Raw genomic sequence first — 21,794 nt, forward strand, 5'->3', positions numbered from 1 at the left:
TTGAGAGATAAAAGGACCGGAGTGAAGGGATTGATAATTTGGGGAAGCAGAGCAGCCAATGATTGGTCGAATGGGAGAGACAGAGGTTGGAGTGGTGTTCCAGGGAGAAGGAAATTGATTATTCATGAAGGAGGGATTCCATGGAGAGAAAAAGGAGGAGGCAGCCACAGAGTTGGGCTGTATAGGGTCAGAACCAGATGGAGGGGGGAGAGGCGCAGATGATGCTGCGTTATTGTGTTGCAAAAAGGTTTGGGAGATGGGTGCCTGGGTTCGAATAAGTGGTGGCATAGAGGAGTGGGTGGGTGATTGAGAGTCAGTAACCATCGTAAAGATGGAACTGTTGGAGTTGGAGTCTGAGTGATCAAAGGAGGCGGAAGGTAAGGAAAAGACTGCCGTAGCAGCAGGAATGAAGGATGGGGAGGGGGCGGCGGAAGCCGGAGAAGAGGGGATGGGAGCCGATGTGTTAAACCCTAAAATTGGCTGAACCATGGTCTCTGATACAATGTAAATGCTAATACACAAGTTGAGGTAAATTGTATTTGCTTGATTGAATTAGGTTTACAGAACAATTGTATTTATACAGAGAGAGTTCTAATTGCACCATAACTCTTAGCTATACACAATATGGTAAGTAATTTGGCTTTAATTTAAGAATATAAAAAGTTTGATAAATGGGGAGTTTATAAAAAAATGTTTTATCTTATGAAAATGATATTCAAAATCATGAAAATGTTGAACAAGTGGTTTTGATAAAATCTTTCTAATCAAATATATATTTACAATAATTATCCATATATTCCAAAAAATTATGTCGAAATCTTGTATGTTTGTTACTTCGTTTCGAAAAATCATATAGTAGTCGGGCTAATTATCAATTTAATACCATTTATTATATTGAAAATCTTAGAAGATTATGATCATTACTTAAGTATTCTCGAGATATACATTCCATTGAAAAGAATATCGCATTTGATATTCTTTGAATCCCCGAGAATGGAAATAAGATTTATATCAATAAAATTTTGTTCTGATCAAAGTGGAAATGCTAGTGAAAACCTTAGGACATCGTGACAATTAACTAGATATTTTCAAATTGGATTCCGGAATGAAGAATACTGTTTTGAATATTCTTGGAATAATTAAGAATAGAAATAGGACTTTATCTATAATATTCTATTATAGCTGAAATAAAATGCAAAGTATTTCCAGTTGATCATCCCAATATTCTGAAGAATACACAAAAATCTTGTTACTTCGTTTCTATAATCCTATAGCAGTCGAGATAATCACTAACGGGAATATCGTTTACGGGAATATCATTTACACTGGTGCAAACTTAGAAGATTTATTATCATTAGCTTAGGGCTCTCGGAATGTATTTCCTGGAGAGAATATCGAGTTTGATATTCTCGGAATCCTCCGAAATTGAGATAGGACTTATATAGATAAACTTCTACTTTTATTTAAAATGAAAATCTATAAGGCTAATTGAAATCTAAAAAATTATGATAATTACCTCGATATCCCTCAATTTAAATTTCATGTTGAAGAATATTTATTCATATACCCTTGGAATTTTCAGAATGAAAATAAGGCTTCTATCCGTGAAATCCTATTTTAATGAAAATTAGATTAAATAAAAGCTAAAAAAGTTAGGAAATCGTAATAATTACCCAAATATTTTTAAAATATTCTCCCATGTGTGAAATATTCTCTTGAATATGTTTGGAGATTTTGAGAAGTAAATTAGAGTTTTATATTTCAAATTATGATAATCATATTTTAAATTCACGTGATAAAATAAGAAATAATTTAGATAGTATATCACTTAACACAAGTTTTAAAAACTAATAAATCACTGTAATCAATTTTAAAACAAATTAAAGTAGTCGATGATATATCTTTTTAAGCAAATCCAAAGTGCTACCGACACACTTTGTATGTTCAAAAATCTAATCTAATAACTTTTATGAACCAAGCATAGGAGACTTCTCATCTATTATATATCCCCAAGCAATCAATCTCAAACCTCCAATCTTTCATTTTTCAAATCGGGTTGCAAATAATAGCAGCAGCCATTTTCCAACATTTTTCCACCCATCTAGAGTTTGTTAATTCCATAACTCTTTGTTCCATTGGAATCCCTAACATACGGACTTCGCTGTCAAGCTTTCATTTCACTCGAAATGTTTCCTGAGACCCGATTTTATAAGCTATTTCTGACCCCGAGGTATCATTTTTTTTTTACATTTTTATTACTCCATAAAATTTATGTTGTAATTTACGGGGCCCATCCCCCCATTTGTTTTTAATTCAACAAATTAATAAGGTTGTCAGGATTTGAACCCTCGACCATTTGGTCCAAGAAGCGATCTTATATCATGTCAAAGAACCGTTTTAACCAACAACTCAATCTGATAGTGAAGGTCATACGCATCAATGTTGATATTAGGATATTCCGAATATATATATATATTCACACGAAGAGCAGCTTAATGAACAAGGTAAAGCAAGGCACATGGGAGCCAATATGGTATGAAAAGTTAATACCTTTTGGTCTGAACAAGACATAGCTGCTGACGCTTCTCTCCACTAATCCGACTCACAATCCTAATCTTAAAAAAACTAAACAGAATAATGAAAAGTAAAAGTTGAAAAGAGGATTTTCCTTTTCAGGCCGAAGGGTTTAATTATATCCTTCCTCTATATATATATATATAGGATATTGATGAAATGAAGCAATATATGAAGAAGTTCTTGACTGGAATTAAAATGGAGAATATGCAGATAGTTGCAGTTGATTCAAAGAATGTTGAGGCACAATATGTGGAGATGATAGTCCCTCTCTATTCTTATGGCTGTGAAAGGAAAGTCAAGAAAGCATTGTCCGGTCTCAAAGGTACAACCGTTTGTTATTGATGTTTGCTATTATTTATTTGTTGTTATTGTTAGTTGTTTGTTGTTCGCTGCTGGCATAAAATAGATATTAGTTATTTTTTCAGTTAGAAGCCGTTGTTTCAGAATTTTATAAAATAATTTTTTTATCTGGTGTTTCGGAAAAATAGAAACAAATAGACATTAAATGTTAGAAATAATTTACAAAGGTGTTCAACATGTTTGTTATTTAATCCACCATTGCAATTATCAGCATTTTATTCATGGCCGAGTCTAGATCTAGCGAGGCCTAGAACAAATTATTTAATTAGATCTTTTGAAAATTATACACGTTAAAAAATGTTTCCGTATATTTAATATGTATAATTTATTCTTCTAGATATTTATTTTTTTTGTAAATTTTTTAATTAAGCTTTCATAATTAATTGAGTAGATAAAGAAAAAAGCTAATAAACTATGCTTGTAATTTTTGTAACATTTATTATAAAATTTATAGAAAACTCAAGTGCTAAATAATTTCTAATAGCATTAAAAATAATAATTTATAATAATTACATAAATTAAAATATTTTTTACTTAAATGTTAATATTTATTATATAGTAAGTTATTATTTTGAGTTATTTATATGTTAGTTTGTTTATAAATTAAAAATCTGTTTTAATTATAAAAAAATTGGAACCTTAAAATATATGATGCCTAAAACGCTTGTTTTAATGGCTTTATAATTAAGACGACTCCAATTTTATTTTATTAACTTTTTTTTATTATGTAATTTTAGTTAAGTATAAGTTTAAATTTGTCCCAATCTATTTTAATTAAGTTGTAAATTAATTTGGTTAGTATAATTTAATTATATTGTGATTTTTGAAGAAAGATTGTATAATTTTAATTTGTGAAAGGAATATTAATTTGCAGGAATTTATTCAGTAAATGTAGATTACAAACAACAGAAAGTAACAGTATGGGGAATATGCAACAAATATGATGTGTTAGCAACAATGAAAAGCAAGAGAAAAGAAGCTCGGTTTTGGAATGGTGATGATTTTCAAATGGAAAATTCCAAGCCTTCTTTTTCCATAACTAGATCTCACACTTTAAGCTTCAAGGCTTGGAGAAAGATCTTTACTAGATCACTTTCATTTTGAACTCTCTATGCTCATGTACAATATTGCCCATTTTATAAATATTATCTTGTTAAAAAAGAGGAGTTCTTATATTAAGCATTCGGTCTTTCATATTATTTGGAGGACTTCTAATTCACATTTTGAAACATGTATTGTAATCCCACTTAATAATTAAAATAGTGAGATATTTTATAATAATTATGGGTCTACGTTACACATGGAGAATTGTACTATTCTTTGTTGCAAAATAGATCGATGTGTTTTTAGAGTACTCCTGGAGTCGACACCCGACCAATGCAATTTTAGAATACTCCTAGAGTAATATACCTGACCATGGATGGCGAAGTAGCTCATGAGAACCCTAACAAATAAGTACGAGTAAAATTAAATTAGAAAAATAAAGGGATAAAGTGCAAAAATACCCCTAACGTTTACAATCAGGAGCAATTTTAATCCTAACATCTAAAATGGTGCAGTTTTACTCCTAACATTGGCAGCTAAGAGTAATTTTACCTCTAACGTTGTCAAATTGGATCAATTTGAGAAATATTTCATCAAGTTGTCTTCTCGATCACAAATCTTGCCATCTACACCTCACATGTGGATCAATTTATCAATGGTTAGTGCATATCAATAACATATGATTAGACGTGAAAAAAATTTCAAAACAAAATAAAAAAAATATCTTTTGTATGAGTTGGACAAAAAAAAATTTAAATATTTTACCTAATATTTATAAATATTAATCTTGAATTCTATTATTAAATCATAAAAAAAAATATGAATTTTTTTTTAGAACCAACTGATATGCAATTAATACATAATAAGGAATAAAATATCTGTATTTTATAATAATGTCTGAAATTGACCCAACTTGCCAACATTAGGGGTAAAAAAATTTTTGGTTGCCAATGTTAAAAGTAAAATTGCACCATTTTAAAAGTTAGGAGTAAAATTGTTCTTGAACATGAACGTTAGGAATATTTTTACATTTTATTTCAAAAATAAATTATGTAAAAAAAAGGACATATTTTTATTACAGTTAACAATATTTAAGAATGAATTTATTTAGCTTTTTTTTTTTTTTTTTGAAGTGGAATTTATTTAGCTTTAAGTACCTTATTACTCATACTAACATTATCTAGCTTTTTGAACTAACAACAACCTTTGTCGATATTGTGGTTGGTGATGTTGGTTTTAATGACAAACCCTCTCCTTCATCCAGTGATGATAGTGCCCTCGATATCGGATGTTGGCGGTTATAAGCAGTGGCAGAGTCAGGAATTGACAGTTGGAAGGGTTAATTTTAGTCCGACTAATGGGAGTAATTTTTCGAAATCCAGTCCGTCAGGGCTGGGCAAATCTTTTTAAGATTCCAGCACATTAAAACTTTATCGTTTTGGGTTATATTTCCTATAAATTATAATATTTTCACATTTTTTTTATTTTTAGATATAAATTTTTTAAATTTTTCATAAAATTTAATTTAGAAATTAAGTTAATTGAGTCTCAAAAGTAAAACAGTTGATTTTTTTTATAGATAATAAATTCTTAAAAAATAGATATACTAAAAATAAGTTCAAATACAACAAAAAAAAATGAGCTTGGTATGGTTTGAAACCATGACCTCTCACTTTAAAACAAGAGTGTTAACAACTTAAACACTTTAAACTATTGATAAAATACTACATAGGTTAAATATATACCAATATTAGAGAGGGCTACACGAGATAAAACTAACAATACTCAAGGGCGGAGCCGGTGGCCGGGGGGAGGGGGTTGGCTGGCTCCGCCCCTGGCTATAAGGCCATAAAAATATTATTGAAGCTGTATCACGAAAGAGTGGAAACATGTTTTTTTTTTGTAATGTGGCGCATTTAGACTCTTTATTGGAAACACATTGATTTGAAGAAGAAGCTAAACACGATTTGGAATCGATCGATGTATTGGAAACTTATATCCTTGTTGCCACCGCTAGGTGGAATTGTAAATTCAGCACAAATAGTCATCTTTTATGGAGAAATTAGTAATTCATCACAAATATATAACAATTAATAGTGAATTATATTTCTCGACAAAAAGTTCCATTTCTTATAGTTGGCTCTAATACCATGTAATGAAACTAATTGAACTAAAAGGATCCATCTTTCATAAATAACACGTCAGCAAAAAAAAAAAAAAAAAAAAAAAAACCTTCAAATGATTACCAGGGGCGGAGACAGGGAGGGGCCCGGCTCTTCCAGCCGCCGGAACCACCATGGTCACAAGTAGTTTCGGTCCCTCTTAATGCTAGTCTTTATAGACTCTATGTAGTAATATTTAATTGTTTCAAAATAGATAAGCTGGTTAAAAACATTTGCTTCTTTTTAAAAGTTCCTAGGTTCAATTCTCCACAACCTCAATTTATTTTATAAAATGTGTTTATTATATAAATTTTATTTTTCAATAATTATCAAACTATGTTACCGTTATTAATTAATCTATTTTCATAATACTTTTGAACTTATTTTTATTATCTCTTTTCCATTAAAAAAATTAAATTTTAAAATTTTAAAACTAAAAATAAAAAAATTTCAAAATGTTATAACTTTTTTAGAAACTAGCATTAGACTAATAAAAAATTAAATATATCCTATTACGTGTTAGGCTTGTTTAAAATTCAAAATTTCAATATTTTAGACCTATTAGGTACTCCCTAAATCTAAATTTCTAATTTTTTTTGGCCTATTAGGCCTCTATAAATCTAAATTTCTAATTTGTTTTGCCTGTTAGGCGTTTTTAAATCCAAATTTCTAATCCATAAATCCAAATTTCTATTTTTTGGGCTGTTAGGCCTCCTTAAATCCAAATTATTAATTTTTTTTGCCTGGTAGGCCATCTGAAATCAAATATTTTTTAATTTTTTTCAGTCCTCCCTAAATCCAATTTTTTTTTACATGCTAGGACTATTAAACGAAATCTAGCTTAATTTTGAGAAATTGTCCATTGGTTCTTGACCATTCAAATTATAACACACATATATACAAAAAAAAAATTAAGCAAGTTCGATTCAGTAATTTTTTTTTTCCAAATGCACGTGTAAAATCCCCCCCTCCCTTCTCAACCGAGTAATCCTGTATTCGCCACTAATGATTACTATTAAATAATAGAACCGAACTCAGACAAATCCTACGAATCCTGGAGAATAGCATTAATAACAATTTTGGAGTCCATCTCAATATGTAATGCAGGGATGTGCCTTGTGATCAACCAGGAAAGAACCTCCTTCAGATTAATAGCTTCTGCAACCACATGCTCAACAAAACTATATTTAGTTACCGAGAGACAACATAAAAACTTGTTGAACTGATCCCTTGCAACAGTACCAGTCCCAATTTGTCGACTGTCACGGAAGATAGCGACATCAATGTTCACTTTAACATGACCCGGAGGAGGGCCTGACCAGTAAATCCCTCGATCAACATATGAAGATGGGGCAGGGCAGCAAACCAGCAAATGCTGATCCGAAAGGTACTGATATAAGAAATCAAACTGCAGTTCATACTGCAATCAGGGGCGGAGCCAGCCCAGTGCTTGGGGGGGGCCAGAGCCCCCTGGCCACCGGCTCCGTCCTTCAGTATTTTCCGTTTTGTCCCTTGTAGTCCCTCTTAAAATTGGTATACATTGATTCTATGTGGTAGTATTTCAATGTTTGAAGGTGGATGAGATGGTTAAGAATGCATGCTTATATTTAAGAGGTCTTTAGGTTCAACTCTCTTAAAACTTATTTTATTTTAGAAAGTTTTTATTTATTTTAAGTTTCTTTTTCAATAATTATAAAACATGTTACTATTATTAATTAATTAATTAACATTTTTATTATGTCTTTACTATTAAAAAAACTAATTTTTTATTTTTGAGATTCAAATAACTTAGTTTTTAAATTAAATTTTAATTTATGAAAAATATAAAAAAAATTAAAAATAAAAACGGTAAAAATGTTATAAGTTTTTAGAAATTAGCATTGAACTAATAAAAAATTAAATATGTTTACTATTTTCACATTGGACACTTTTAATGTTTTAGTTTTAGAAAGTTTTTATTTATTTTAAGTTTCTTTTTCAATAATTATAAAACATGTTACTATTATTAATTAATTAATTAACATTTTTATTATGTCTTTACCATTAAAAAAACTAATTTTTTATTTTTGAGATTCAAATAACTTAGTTTTTAAATTAAATTTTAATTTATAAAAAATATAAAAAAAATTAAAAATAAAAACGGTAAAAATGTTATAAGTTTTTAGAAATTAGCATTGAACTAATAAAAAATTAAATATGTTTACTATTTTCACATTGGACACTTTTAATGTTTATTGAACACACCGTCGAACACTTTTAATGTTTTAGCGAACACACCAAAATGATGGTGTGCTCGCTAAAACATTAAAAGTGTACAACGTGAAAAGAGTAAACATATTTAATTTTCTATTAGTTCAATGCTAATTTCTAGAAACTTATAACATTTTTACAGTTTTAACGCGTTGGACACCAAATTTTTTTTGTCCAGTCCGTTAAAATTTACCCTTAACCCCACGACTAAAATTAGGCCCCCCAAATCTAAATTCCTGGCTCCGCCACTGACTGCAATGGTGGCTGATAGCGTCGGACCGTCCCAAAGCGGGCTGTTCCGATTTCTCCAAATGTACCAGAGCACATAAGTTTTAAGAATTGAGATCTAAATAATTATTGTAATTGAAAAATATTTGGGATTGGACACCCCTTTAAATGGCAAGTCTTAATTAAAATATATTTTAAATTGCAGTCCCCCTCAAATCAAAGGCCCTATGGGGCGGGCTTCCAGTGGAGCCAGCTTTGATACTAACTTTATAGTAACTAAACTTTAAAAAATAATATAAAGTCAATCAACTTTACACATTTTAACACAAAAGTCACTCCACTTTGAATTATGCAAAAGGAGAAAAGCGTATAATTACATACCAACTAATTGAGAGCTACACATATAAAATGGAAATTGTTTGAGAATTAAGGATTAAAATTGTTTCTAAAGATGACAGTCATGATCAATTTAAATCAAATTGAATTTTATGTATCAACTCAATATTTAAGTCGGAAAATTTTAAAAAAATAACCGAGATATAATAAATTTAATATAAATAATTTATGAAATTTAGATTAATTTGTTAAAATTTACCAATTTAATAATTGAATTGATACTTAAATTTTCAGTTTAAACTAAATTGATCATAACTACTAAATTTTAAGACCATTTTAAGTATTAATTGAACTGTGTGAAGACACATGTAATAACATTTATAGAGATTTAATTTTTTTTTAAATAAAGATGTAATTTAATTAAGGTAAAAACTAAATCATTATTTCATACCAGTCAAAAGAAAAATCATTATTTCATAAACTTAATGATCATTTGATAAAATTCAACTTCAAGTTTATATAAATATTTTAAATATAATTTTTTTTTATTTAATTGAAGTTTTCAAAGATGTTATTAAACATACTAAAAATAAATAAGTAATTATATTAAATTCAGTGTTTAATTTTATTATCAAACAACTCCTAGATGTTAAATTACACCTATGACCATTGAATTTTATCCATGCTAATATTATTGTCACTAAACTTTAAAAGATAATATAAAAGTTACTCAATTTTACAGTTTCTAACACAAAAGTCATTCAACTTTAGATTATGCTAAAAAGACAAAAGAGTATAAATACATGCCAACTAATTGAGACACACATTTGTATATGGAAAAATATTTAAAAATTAAGGATTAAAATGTTCCATAAAGATTGCAGTCATGGTTAATTTAAATCAAATTGAATAAGTATATTTTCAAGCTTTTATATAATCAGTTTTAATATAAAAACTTTATAAAATTTTGGCTAATTTTTCAAAAATTTATTACTAATTTGAGAGCTCAATTGATATCTAAACTACAGTTTGGACTAAATTGATTATGATCGCCATGTTTTAAGTTCATTTCAACTCTTAATTCAATTGTTTGAAGACCTATATTCTTCGGAGCGAATCGATCAGAAGCTTCAGCAATTAAACAAGCTCTAAATGATTATGAGCGTGCTTCTGGACAGAAAATAAATTTATCAAAATCTTTTATATCTTTCAGCCGAAACTGCCTAGATGGCGAGTGTGCAGAAACTAGGAATATTTTGGGGGTTTCCACTGTAGCCCTCCGGGATAAGTATCTGGGTCTTCCTTCGGTGGTGGGAAGGAATATGTCACAAGTTTTTGGCTTTGCAAAGGACATGGTGCGGTCTAGATTGAAGAGTTGGAAAGCCAGGTTTCTATCAAGAGCAGGTAAGGAGATTATGATCAAATCGGTAGTGGAGGTGCTTCCTACTTATGCTCTGAGTCTTTTCCTATTTCCTGTGAATATCTGTGATGATCTAGAGAAGTTGATGAATTCTTTTTGGTGGAGATCGGTTGGTTCGGGTAAAGGTAGTTTACATTGGAAATCGTGGGATAAGCTATGCTGTCCTAAAAAATTTGGTGGAATGGGGTTCAGAAATTTGCATAATTTCAACTTAGCTTTATTGGCTAAACAAGGTTGGCGACTTAGCTCAAATCCTGAGTCTCTTGTGGCACGAGATTTTAAGGCTCTTTATTATCCAGATATCTATTTTCTTGATGCATCGTTATCTGATGGGCCTAGCTTTATCTGGCGTAGTATTATGGGTGCTCAGGAGTTGTTAAAGTCAAGTATACGCAGGTTTGTAGGGGCGGGTGGTGAGGTCCGGATTTGGGAAGACCCGTGACTCCCTGACAATCATTTTCCGTATATATATCGAAAGTGAAAAATTGGATGGGTTAGGGGTGGAAGTGGCGGCTGATCTTATGGAGGAGGGTCGGCGGTCGTGGGATGTTGAGTTAGTTTCAGGCATTTTTGTTCCTCGGGATGCAGAACTTATTCTCTGTATCCCCTTATCTAATCGGGTCGATCATGATGTGTGGTACTGGAAAGATGACCGCCGGGGCAACCATACAATTAAAAGTGGGTACCGAAAGCTTATATCTAAATTTGGAACAAATTGGTTCATTGATTCTCCAGTATGGAATAGAATTTGGAATCTTAAAGTGCCTCCTAAGGTTAAGAACCTTCTTTGGCGGATTCTTGCTAACTGTTTCCCCTCTAAAATTGCGCTGAAAGCTCGGAAGGTTCCAATCTCAGATTTATGTGAGCTTTGTCATGGGACGATGAAAGATTCTTATCATATTTTTCTCACATGTACTATGGCTCGAGCTATTTGGACTCTTTCTCCTATTGGGGAAGTGGAAACTCAATTTCATAATATTTTGGATTATTGGGGCTAGATCTTCTCTAAACTAGTGGAGCTTGTTGAGCTTGTAGCAGTTTTATGGTGGATTATTTGGGGTTATAGAAATAACATTGTGTGGAATCGGAAGGATTCACAAGCCTCATTCCTCTACCATTCGGCTGGTTCCTTTCTGCAGGCCTAGAAGAGAGCACATATGTCGGCTTCTCATTCAGGCAGTCCGGCCATGCCGAGCCCGACGGTGTGGCAGCGTCCTCCTGCAGGTTTTCTAAAATTGAATGTGGATGGTGCTTCGTTTGCGGACGAGAATGTGGCTGGGTTTGGATGTATTGTTCGGGACGAGTTGGGCCGGTTGGTTGTGGCTAAAAATGGTACCTTGCAGAATTATCAAGATGCATCGTTCATTGAAGCGCTATCGGTCCGTGAAGCTCTCAGTTGGATCAAAGACCGTGGATGGAAGGATGTAATCATTGAATCAGATTCTTTGATCGTGGTACAGTCTATGGCCCGCCCGTTAGAGGTTTCATCTCCTTTTAACGCCTTAGTCAATGATTGTCAATTTTCATTGAACGAGTTTTCTAACTGCTCTATTCGATTTGTCTGTCGTTCCGCAAATTCTGTTGCTCATTTGTTAGCTAGAAGTAGTATTTTACCTTTACATCGGGGTGAGTGGTTTTCTGTACCCCCTGATTTTATTTGTAATATGCTTCTTCTTGATTCTTAATATATGCTTCTTTGGTTGTCAAAAAAAAAATATAACCTAGTGTATATAAAGATATAATTTAACTAACGTAAAAACTAAATGATTATTTGATAATATTCAACTTAAAATTTACATTAAATATTTTAATTGTTAACAAATTTTTGTAGTGACTTTATCAAACAAGCTAAAAATCAATAAGCAATTAATATATGTAATTAAGTGTTTAATTTTATTATCAAACAACCACTTAGTTATGAGGTAAATTACATTCATGGCCTATGTACTTTATCCATACTAACATTATGGTCCTTACATTTTAAAAGATAACATAAAGTCATTCAATTTTACATTTTCTAACATAAAAATCACTATACTTTAGAGTATGCCAAAAAGACAAAAGAGTATAATTATATACCAACTATAATTGAGCCACACACAAAAAAATGGAATTTTTTTTAGAACTAAAAGGTTAAAATGATCCTTAAAATTGATAGTCTTCATAATTTTAAATCAAATTGGTCTTTACGTATAAACTTAGCATTGAAATTGGTAAAATTTGACAAATTAACGAGATAAAATAAATTTTATAATCATAACAAAAATGGTTGATTAAATTTGTGGGAAGAGTTTCAGGTACGTCAAATACCACGGATTCTCACACATAATTGTTTCCACAAGGAAAATGTTATTATATGTCCACCACGTGAGATATAATATATTATGGCCTTAACTATCCTTTTAACCTTTTAATTTTAATTGGTTCCATAACATGGAATCAGAGCTTTAAACAAAGTGGTTAAGCAGCAACCCCATTAATTGCTGAAATTTCAAAACATGATAAAATAAGCATGCTTTGTACATATGGTAAAGGGTTATACGTGTGAGGGGATGTTCCAGATATAATAAATAAGCTATTTTGCTTAAGAAAAAGCTATTTTTGGGCTTGATATCAACTTAAACTTTTTAGTTTAATTGGTTCCTTGACACGTCATACCACGTTATCTATGCATTGAACTAATCATTTAATGTAAAAGTACACCTTAAATAATAAAATATGAATATTATCTAATTAATGAAATAGTATTTGATTAATTATGCATATAAATTATAGACTTGAAAATATGTAATGTGACATCAAATTCGATGAAACGGATATAGTTTCTTTTCTCAAAAAGGATATGTGTAGTTCACACCTAACCTACCAAATAACACTTGAGATTCTATCTAAAGAGAAGTTTCTAGTCAAAGAAAAGTGTTGTTTTGCACTTCTAGTCATGGCAACTTTAATTTCCATCTCTGATTACACCGCAAAAAAAGAGCTTTTAGTAATGGAAAAATTTGTTATTAAAAGTCCAAATACTCTTAGTAAAGACTTTTAATAAGTGGAAAACCACTTATTGACCATTTGTTAAACGTTGCCTTGCTAATTGTTTTTAATAACGGAAATGAGTACCCTTATTATTAAACTTACAATAATGGAAAATCTACCATTATTAATTAATCTCTCGAAAAGTAAACAACTAATAAAAAAGTTCAAGACGATAGCTTAAGCTCAAGAATAATTTTATTATTTCCCTCATACACTATGTAAGCAAGTGCTTTAATGGATTTGAAGTGTGTAAAACACATACTCATCTTGATATATATTAAAATTCCATTAATTAGTTGCTTAATTTTTTTTTTATCAAACTATTACATTTTTTTTTGGTGCATTAAGGTATTAGTTTTTTTTATTTTTTTTTTAGGCTTAATAGGCACCCAGCCCTCTAAACTTGTAATTTTTTTCACCTGGCCCCCTCAACTTAGGGGACAACCTCTCAACCCCTTCAACTCTCCAAAAACATCACATACAACCTCTTACACCCCTATGTTCGGTCAAAATATTGACCCGTGTAGAAAACGTGCTTGATTGTTGACCTCACCAATGTCACGTGTCACTTTTTATTAAAATTTTTCATTCTGGCATAAGAATTCTGATCGAAATCCATCTCTGGTAGTTGCTCGCCGAGTACAAATGGGCTTTCTCGCCGAGCAGGGGTCTCAATGGAAAAATTTAATAAAAAATGACACGTAGCATTGGTGTGGTCAACAGTCAAACACGTTTTCTACACGGGTCAATATTTTGACCGAACATAGGGATGTAAGAGGCTGTATGTGATGTTTTTGGAGAGTTGAGGGGGTTAGAGGTTGTCCCCTAAGTTGAGGAGGCCAGGTGAAAAAAACTTACAAGTTTAAGGGTTTGGGTGCCTATTGTTTTGCCTCCGTGATAGCTTTTGTGCATATTAATAACATGATTTTGTTATCTGTACACAAATGCCCCACATGCTTATGTTCAAATTCTATTACTAACTGAAGTTGTCAAGAAACATTTAAACCCATAATCTTAAGAAATCCAAAGAGAATCAAGTTCAAAGTATGAAATATCCAAGGCAGATATCAACATTAAAAGTGTTAACTATAACTTGGGTTTTTCCCCCAGGCTTGGCAGTTCGTAAATTGTGGTAAGAATACCAGAACTTCTGTAACATTTTGTCATTTTGCAAAAAGGAAGTCCACTGTCAGACCTCAACATGTGAAACAGCCTCAAACCAATGCTTATCTCCTTTTCTTGATTATCCTTCAAAACGATGAGTATCAGAACTCAACATATGATTTTGATTAGCTTGCATACTCTGTAAAAAAATAACCATTATATAAACACCTTCATAGTTTCATAGTTTCCCCAGAATCTCCATTATATAAACAGCTTGAGAATTTCACCAGAATCACCATTACATAGACAGCTTCATAGTTTCTCTAGAATCACCTTTATATAGACAGTTTCATAGTTTCATAGTTTCTCCAGAAGCAGCTATTAACAAATGTCTTCAATTACATTGGAAGAGCTTCATGCCTATCATACTATGGATCGAGAGGTATTCTCTCGAATGGTGATTGGTTTGAGTCGAAAACCTGCAGAGTCTCTTCTAATCATGGCTCTATGGCTATGGTTAGAGGAAAAAAGATATCCAAACATGGTTATGAAGCTTGTTCGCCTCTCCGATATTGTTCTGAATTGCATTGCAGATGAGGCGGCTTTATGCTTGAAATGTCTTGAATCAGACACCAATTCTCGCCTCCGCGGCAGAGGAATCCCTCTCACTGCTAAGGTTATGGAGAGGGACATTTCTCTACACATGTTTCGCCGTAACAAGTTTTCTACAATTAATGGAGTGAAGAATTTTCTTAACGTTGTTTGTTCTCGGATTTTCACAGATATATTGCAGCTTGTTTTAGCGAAAGAAAATTCTAGATCGTCAAGTCCAAGCCAACCATTAGTAATCCCTGGTTTTCCTCATCCTGTGTTCGGGAGTGTGAACATTTTACCAAGAGGAGTGGATTTCAGCTCCCTGGAAGGCGGATTATGGGGCTGGAATCCTAGTAAAAGTTTCTCTGAAGATGACAGGACGATGTTTTTGACCTTTTCAAGGGGTTTTCCGGTGACCAAAGAGGAAGTTGCAGATGTTTTTAATAAGATGATTGGTGAGTGTGTTGTTGACGTTGAAATGCAAGAAAACGTGCCGGAAAATTCACAACCGTTGTTTGCAAAAATGATTCTAGATTCTGTTAGTGCTGTTGATAAAATCTTGAAAGGGAAACCTATGGCAAAGTTTTGGATCAGTGGGAAGCATATTTGGGCTCGCAAGTATGTACGAAAAGAGTAAGATTGTGATTATGGAAGGATGAATAAATCAATTATCTTTTCACTTAGTTCTGATTTTGGTTTTTATTTGATTTTAGTGCAGTGCTTGTTCTGAGTAACAAAGGTTGAATAAATCAAGTATGAAATAATAATAATGATTGATGTGTGAAGTGCTTGTTTAATTCAGGTTTTCAGTACCATTATGTTATTGATGTATTTCTGATTACCAGTTGAATCTACTTTGATGAACATCCCATTACTTCTCTTTGCAAATTTATATCTTTATTCATGATGTGAAGCTAGACTTCATAGTCTAATTAATTGTTAAAAACATTAACCTGACCACTGCATCTAACAGATAGTGCTCACAACAAATTTGCAATGGGACGGGGATTCCCCGTCCCCGTCGATCCCGATGTAGACGGGGAATGCCCGATAAAGATCCCTATGGGATGGGGGATGGAGATACTTTTGTCTCCGGTGATAGGGATGGGATGGGGATGGGGAAAGGTATCCCGCAGGGTGGGGATTCCCGTCCCACTCTGATGATCCCTAATTATTCCTCGTGATAATTGATTTTTTTGGATAAATTAAGTACATTTTGATTAGGTGATTGACTGTTTTCAATTTTTAGTTTTCTCTTAATTAAAAATTTTGAATAGTCATTAATACTCTGTATTATTAGTCACTGTTCCTTAAACGTTTTTGTCCTGATTTTTTAAACATAAACGCTGATTCCTCGAGGTGAATGGGAGTGAGGAATGTAGATAACGTTTTTGGTATATCTATAAACGGTGAATGGGGATCCCCAACTAGTCAGGGACGGGGATGGGAATGGTGAATCCCTAACTAGTCAGGAACGAGGATGAGAAATGCATTCTCCACTCTGCCCCGCCCTGCCCCTTTTACATCCCTACACTGAACTAACAATTTTGACCTTTCTAAACATCCTACATTTTTAAATGAAGAAGCTATATGACTCCTTAAATATGTGAAACAATCCTCACCCTTTGAGGTACCTTTTGGGGTGAGTTAGGCCTTTGTTTACATGATATCAGAGCCATGGTTTAATGTTGGGGCTCCCGCTGATATTAGCGTCACGCACCAAATGAATTGGGCGTAAGAGGGGCGTGTTAAACATCCAACATTGTTAAATGAGGAAGCTATATGGCTTCTTAAATATATGAGGCAATCATCACCTTTCGAGGTACCTTTTGGGGTGAATTAGGCCTATGTTTACAAACAGAACTAACAAGTGTTCAAGACATACTATTCACTATGTTATGAGGTGATTTTATATTTGTTGCTAGGAATTGGATGGCTTTGAGTGATGTTGCTGAACTGTATTATGTTAATGGACTTAAAATTGCTAGAGATGGTGGTGTTTATAGGATATTACTTGGGGTAGATCTTTGAGTGGTCGATTCATTATTTCCTCCTCTTCATTTTTATCTCTGAAATTCTGCTTTTATTTTGTTAGAAGAGGTTCCTCAATTCATGTTACCTTTTATTTTGAAAGATATTTCTTTGTTGGTTTATTGACTACATAGCCCTTCATAAAAAAAAAAATTTGCTTACAAAATAAAGGTGTAGGGATCCTCTAGAGTTAAAAAGCCTCTAGTGTTGGTGGAGTTGTAATCTCAACCATTAATTGCAAAATTAATGGATGAGATTTAATTGATAAATTTTAATATTTAATTAGTCATTTATTGATTAATCAAATCTCATCCATTAATTTTGCAATTAATAGTTGAGATGATTACAACTCCACCAACTCTAGATGATTTCAACTCTAGAGGATCCCTAGGCAAAATATAAAGGTGCACTTGTGGGTTTAGTTTTACTATCAACATAACCAACAAGTTTTCACTGACCAATTGGTTAGATTGGGTTCAGTTTTACTATCAACATAACTAACAAGTTTTCACCGACCAATTGGTTAGATGTGTTTTAGCAATGGGTAAATTATAAAACTGACCTAATTAAGAGGTATATTTATATATTTAGACTCACTAGACCATCCTTTATAAAACTAGACTATTTTAAATTAGACTTTCTCAAAATACATTTCATATATATAGAACAACTTAACCATTTCTCTTTCTTTCTTCTGCAAAAGTGATTTGTCCTTTCACAGTTGCACAGACTGGGAAGATATTTCATAAATGCGGAGTCACATTTTTACTCCTGTTTCAAATTACGCTGAACTACGAACTATAATGCATAGAATTTTAGTTTGTAGTGCGAAGTATTTGTTTGGTATTGCGAAATGGTTTTCTTTCATTATTTCCCTTACACTTAGTTCAGTTTTTGTGAAGGTTGATGATGCTAAGAAGGATTCCAAGAAGGGAATAGAGTAGCACTTAATGATAGTATAAAAGGCATCAAATTCAAGTACCCATTCAGCATGAATACAAAGGCTTCAATAATAGTGGATGACATCGAGGTGATGAAGAAGGTTAAGAGAAAATTATCGAAAGATCAAATGTTGATGTTTAGGAAATCTTCTTTTGGGCATTTGGCAGATATGGAGGTGTGCACATTATCTATTCTTTTATGCCATGTGGTAATTACTAGAGATATTACTCTATCGAACCCAAAACATAGAGAGATGTGGTTCAACATCAAAGGAGTTGAACTCAAATTCAGTAATCGGAAGTTCGTATTGATCACCGGGTTGAGATTTGGTGATCCGTAACCAATTTTGCAGAGAATGAGTAAGTTAAAGAAGACGAACAGGTTAAGAGATATATGTACTTTATAGGAAGTCAGAGCTTAACACACAAGAAAATATACGAAACTTTTGACACAACGAATAAGAGGTGATGCAATCTTTATGGCGATGTTGTATGTTATACATAAGCTCTTCCCTACTAATCCATATCATTCGGTTGATAATAACATCATCGACTTCATTGACTTTCCGAAAATTTTTAATGAGTTTCCATGAGGTGTACTTCCTTCGGAGGAGACTTATAAGACCATGCAAAGGGCTATAACTGGTTTGACCAGAAAGAAAAAATTGGAGAAATTCAGTAAAAGTAAGCTTGATAGTGTTGGTCCCGTGTGATTAGTTCCAAGGAGGGGTTAGAAACTAATATAACTTTTTCGCTAATTAATCTTGCTGACTTGATAATTTGGTGAGTTTATTAACTCAGCTTTTTGGTCAGCTTGGCCGATCGTAGTGTAAGACAGCTTTAGTCTGATGTTGACTAAGACTGTTTCACTTGTGAGTTGGGAATTGACACGTTAGTGGTCAGCTTCCAACTCAGCACTCTAATTTACTCAGTGTCAGCTTTAAACAGTTTATATGCTGAGTAAATACAACAAGCAGCACATGCACATATATATATTTTAAGAGAGTTAGAAATTACTCAGTATCACTTATCCTGGTTCGGCCTCTCCGCCTATGTCCAGTCCCCAAACTTCTCCGGGATTTTGGAATCCGATACTGAGCTCTTTAAAGGTAGAGCACAAACCGGTTACAAGGCAGTTGAATATGCAAGAGTACCTTCCTCTATTCGTCTACTCAACTCCTACTAAGTGCTACAACCCAGCACCAAGATTTTTCTACCACTGAGTATTTACAACCAAACACTCAGCTTGACACTCTCAATTCACAATTGATACAACTTGCTCTTTTTGGGATAAAGAACACTTTAGATGATTACAAAACAATCAATCTAGCATTTACACAAGGAATAGAAAGTGGGTGTAAGATTTCTTTCTTGATTTTGAGTGCTTTGAGCTTGGATTTTTCTCTATTGTATTTTCTGTAATTCGGCAATGATCCAAGAAGATTTCTTGTCCTTTTATAGTTAAACTTTGAGGATCAAATGATTTGAATTTGATTTGTCCGTTGAATCCAAAACGGCTCTTTTGGGGGACAAGCTTCTGGTCAGCTTCAGATGTGCAGGCCAATCTTGTTTTCTGATTTCTTCAGATGTCAGGCTTGTCTTCTTCCTACATGCTTTGTCTTCTTACGGTAGTTTGTCTTATAGCAAAGAACAGTTGACCCATGCACCTCGGAATTTGGCTTTTGTGTAATTCCAAGGCTTTAATTATTGGTGCAGACAATTGTCGGATTTGTCTTTTAGCTAACGGATCATTCATGCTGTCCTGAAGATCACTCAGCTTCACTTCGATAGTCATTGTCTTTGATTGTCACCAATTCTCATACTGAGTTCTTTTTCACTCAGCTTCCATGGTCAGCTTCGTTCCGCAAGATCTAGTTCTGAAGCAGACTTCTTTTATGCTGAGTTCCGTTCCACTCAGCTTCTTTGTTCAGCTTCATCCTTAAGCTGTCGTTTTGAAGATGACTTATCTTCTCTTGTGGTGAGTTGCTCTTCACTCAGCTTGTATTGTGTTTTCATGCTGACTTTGACTTGTCTTAATTTTTATTTCCTTTTGCATTTATATTTATACTCAATATTGAACAAACAGATTAGTACAATTAAATTAAAGCACTTAAATTTAATTGTCTCTTAATCATGGATTAAACTTAAATAATTTTGTCAAATCAAAATCTTGTGGAAAGGTGTTTCAACAAACTCCCCCATTTTGATGTTGGCAAAATATTTAATTTATGGAACTCAGTATTTGGAATTCCCCATGATTGAATTACATTTGATTCTTCTGAAATTACTCCCCTGTAAGGGTTGCATATATTGTCTTAACTTAACTCTAAACATTCTAAGATTTAATTGAGTAATTAGGGAAGACATGTTTATACTGACTTAGTTCATTCATAGACTTTCTAAGATCTAATTCAGATGAACCTAGGTCAACTTTCAGAAGAGTTCAATGTTTTACTCAGTTTGATACATGAATAGTTTTAGTATCAGAGTTTATGTGTGAATGTATCAGAGTTGATGTGTACTGAGTATATTTTTAATTTTGAATTTATTTGTTTGTTCAATTTTAGACAGATCAGCATATAGTATAAGAATAAGCATCATTTATCAACAAAACAGTATGAATGAAAAATGCTTAAGTTGATATAAATGGTCATCACAAAATACACAAGTCAATCTTTAAAGCTAAAGGCTAATCTATTTCTTATTGACTTGAGCTATCCCTTTGCCTTTGTCTTTGGCTTTCTTTTGCTGACTACCTGAAGTTTTGTCCTGCCGTTGGCTGAGTTCCATCAGCTTGTGCTTTCTCCCCCGTTTTGCCACCATCAGGCGGAGGAGGGATGGAGGTATCATTGAGAGCAGAACGAGTTAGCTTGACTGAATATGCCTTGAGACGTTTCGTGCTTTCAAATAACCCATCAAGCACTGGAACTCCATCATCCAGAACTGTAACAGGGACGCGAATAGATGAACTGATCATGCTGAGCATGTATTCCTGTGACTTGGTTAGCCAAGATATTGCGCTAGTCAGCTGGGCATAAGATTAATGGTACATTCGAAGTACAGCCTTGTCGTAGATATCACGCTGAGCGTTTGTGTGACGCACATGTCTGAATAAGCTCTGAGTAGTTTGGAGGATAGTATTGGTTTTCACCACATCAGTTTCCATTTCCTTTTTACTCAGATTCAGAAGACGGACAGCTTCGCTAATTTCATCCATCGAACATTGGGAAGGTGAGGAGAGAAGGTCACGAGTACCAGTCAGCTCAGAAGACAACTTGGTAAAATAATGACCTAACTCAGCAGAGGTAGTATAGCCCATGTTGACTGTAGGTAAAACATTGATCTGTCCCTGAAGTGAATTCATATGATTCACCATCATCAATATTAGCTCGGTCAGCTTGACAAAGGATTCTTGTTTGGGTTGCTGGGTTTGGACTGAGGTCATGACACTTACTAAATCTTTGAGATTCTTGATCTCATTTAGAAGCTGAGTGACAGACGAAAACTCTTGTGATTCAGCATTTGCGGACCCAGCAGCATCGGCATGAGAAGTGTTTAAATCCTGGAGAAGATGTTGAGCCGAGTCAATGATGCGACGCCCGGACTCAGTTGCATGAAGATAGGCAAATTGTGCCTCGGGATTTAACTCACTGGCCGGAATTCTAGTAGCACCAGATTGAGGAGGTGTTTGGTGCTGGCCTTGAGTAGAAGTGC

The 21,794-nt window shown here is 33.1% G+C and overlaps 1 protein-coding gene across 1 annotated transcript; it reads left to right on the plus strand.

The window, feature by feature from the left end:
• The first annotated feature begins 2,758 nt into the window (after positions 1 to 2,758).
• LOC136201933 (heavy metal-associated isoprenylated plant protein 28) lies at positions 2,759 to 4,177 on the plus strand. Its single transcript, XM_065992316.1, has 2 exons — positions 2,759 to 2,899; positions 3,812 to 4,177. The coding sequence occupies exons 1-2, from the start codon at positions 2,773 to 2,775 to the stop codon at positions 4,039 to 4,041; spliced, it is 357 nt and encodes a 118-aa protein (XP_065848388.1). The 5' UTR covers positions 2,759 to 2,772; the 3' UTR covers positions 4,042 to 4,177.
• Positions 4,178 to 21,794: the final 17,617 nt, after the last annotated feature.

Source organism: Euphorbia lathyris, chromosome 8, assembly GCF_963576675.1.
Source record: "Euphorbia lathyris chromosome 8, ddEupLath1.1, whole genome shotgun sequence".
In the NCBI taxonomy this organism is placed as follows: domain Eukaryota; kingdom Viridiplantae; phylum Streptophyta; class Magnoliopsida; order Malpighiales; family Euphorbiaceae; genus Euphorbia; species Euphorbia lathyris.

What these genes read in the sequence shown, in the direction of transcription:
- LOC136201933 (XM_065992316.1), top strand. Translation starts at nt 2,773, where the DNA reads ATGGAGAATATGCAGATAGTTGCAGTTGATTCAAAGAATGTTGAGGCA. An exon ending in AGCATTGTCCGGTCTCAAAG is followed by an intron (nt 2,900 to 3,811) that starts GTACAACCGTTT and finishes ATTAATTTGCAG; the next exon opens with GAATTTATTCAGTAAATGTA.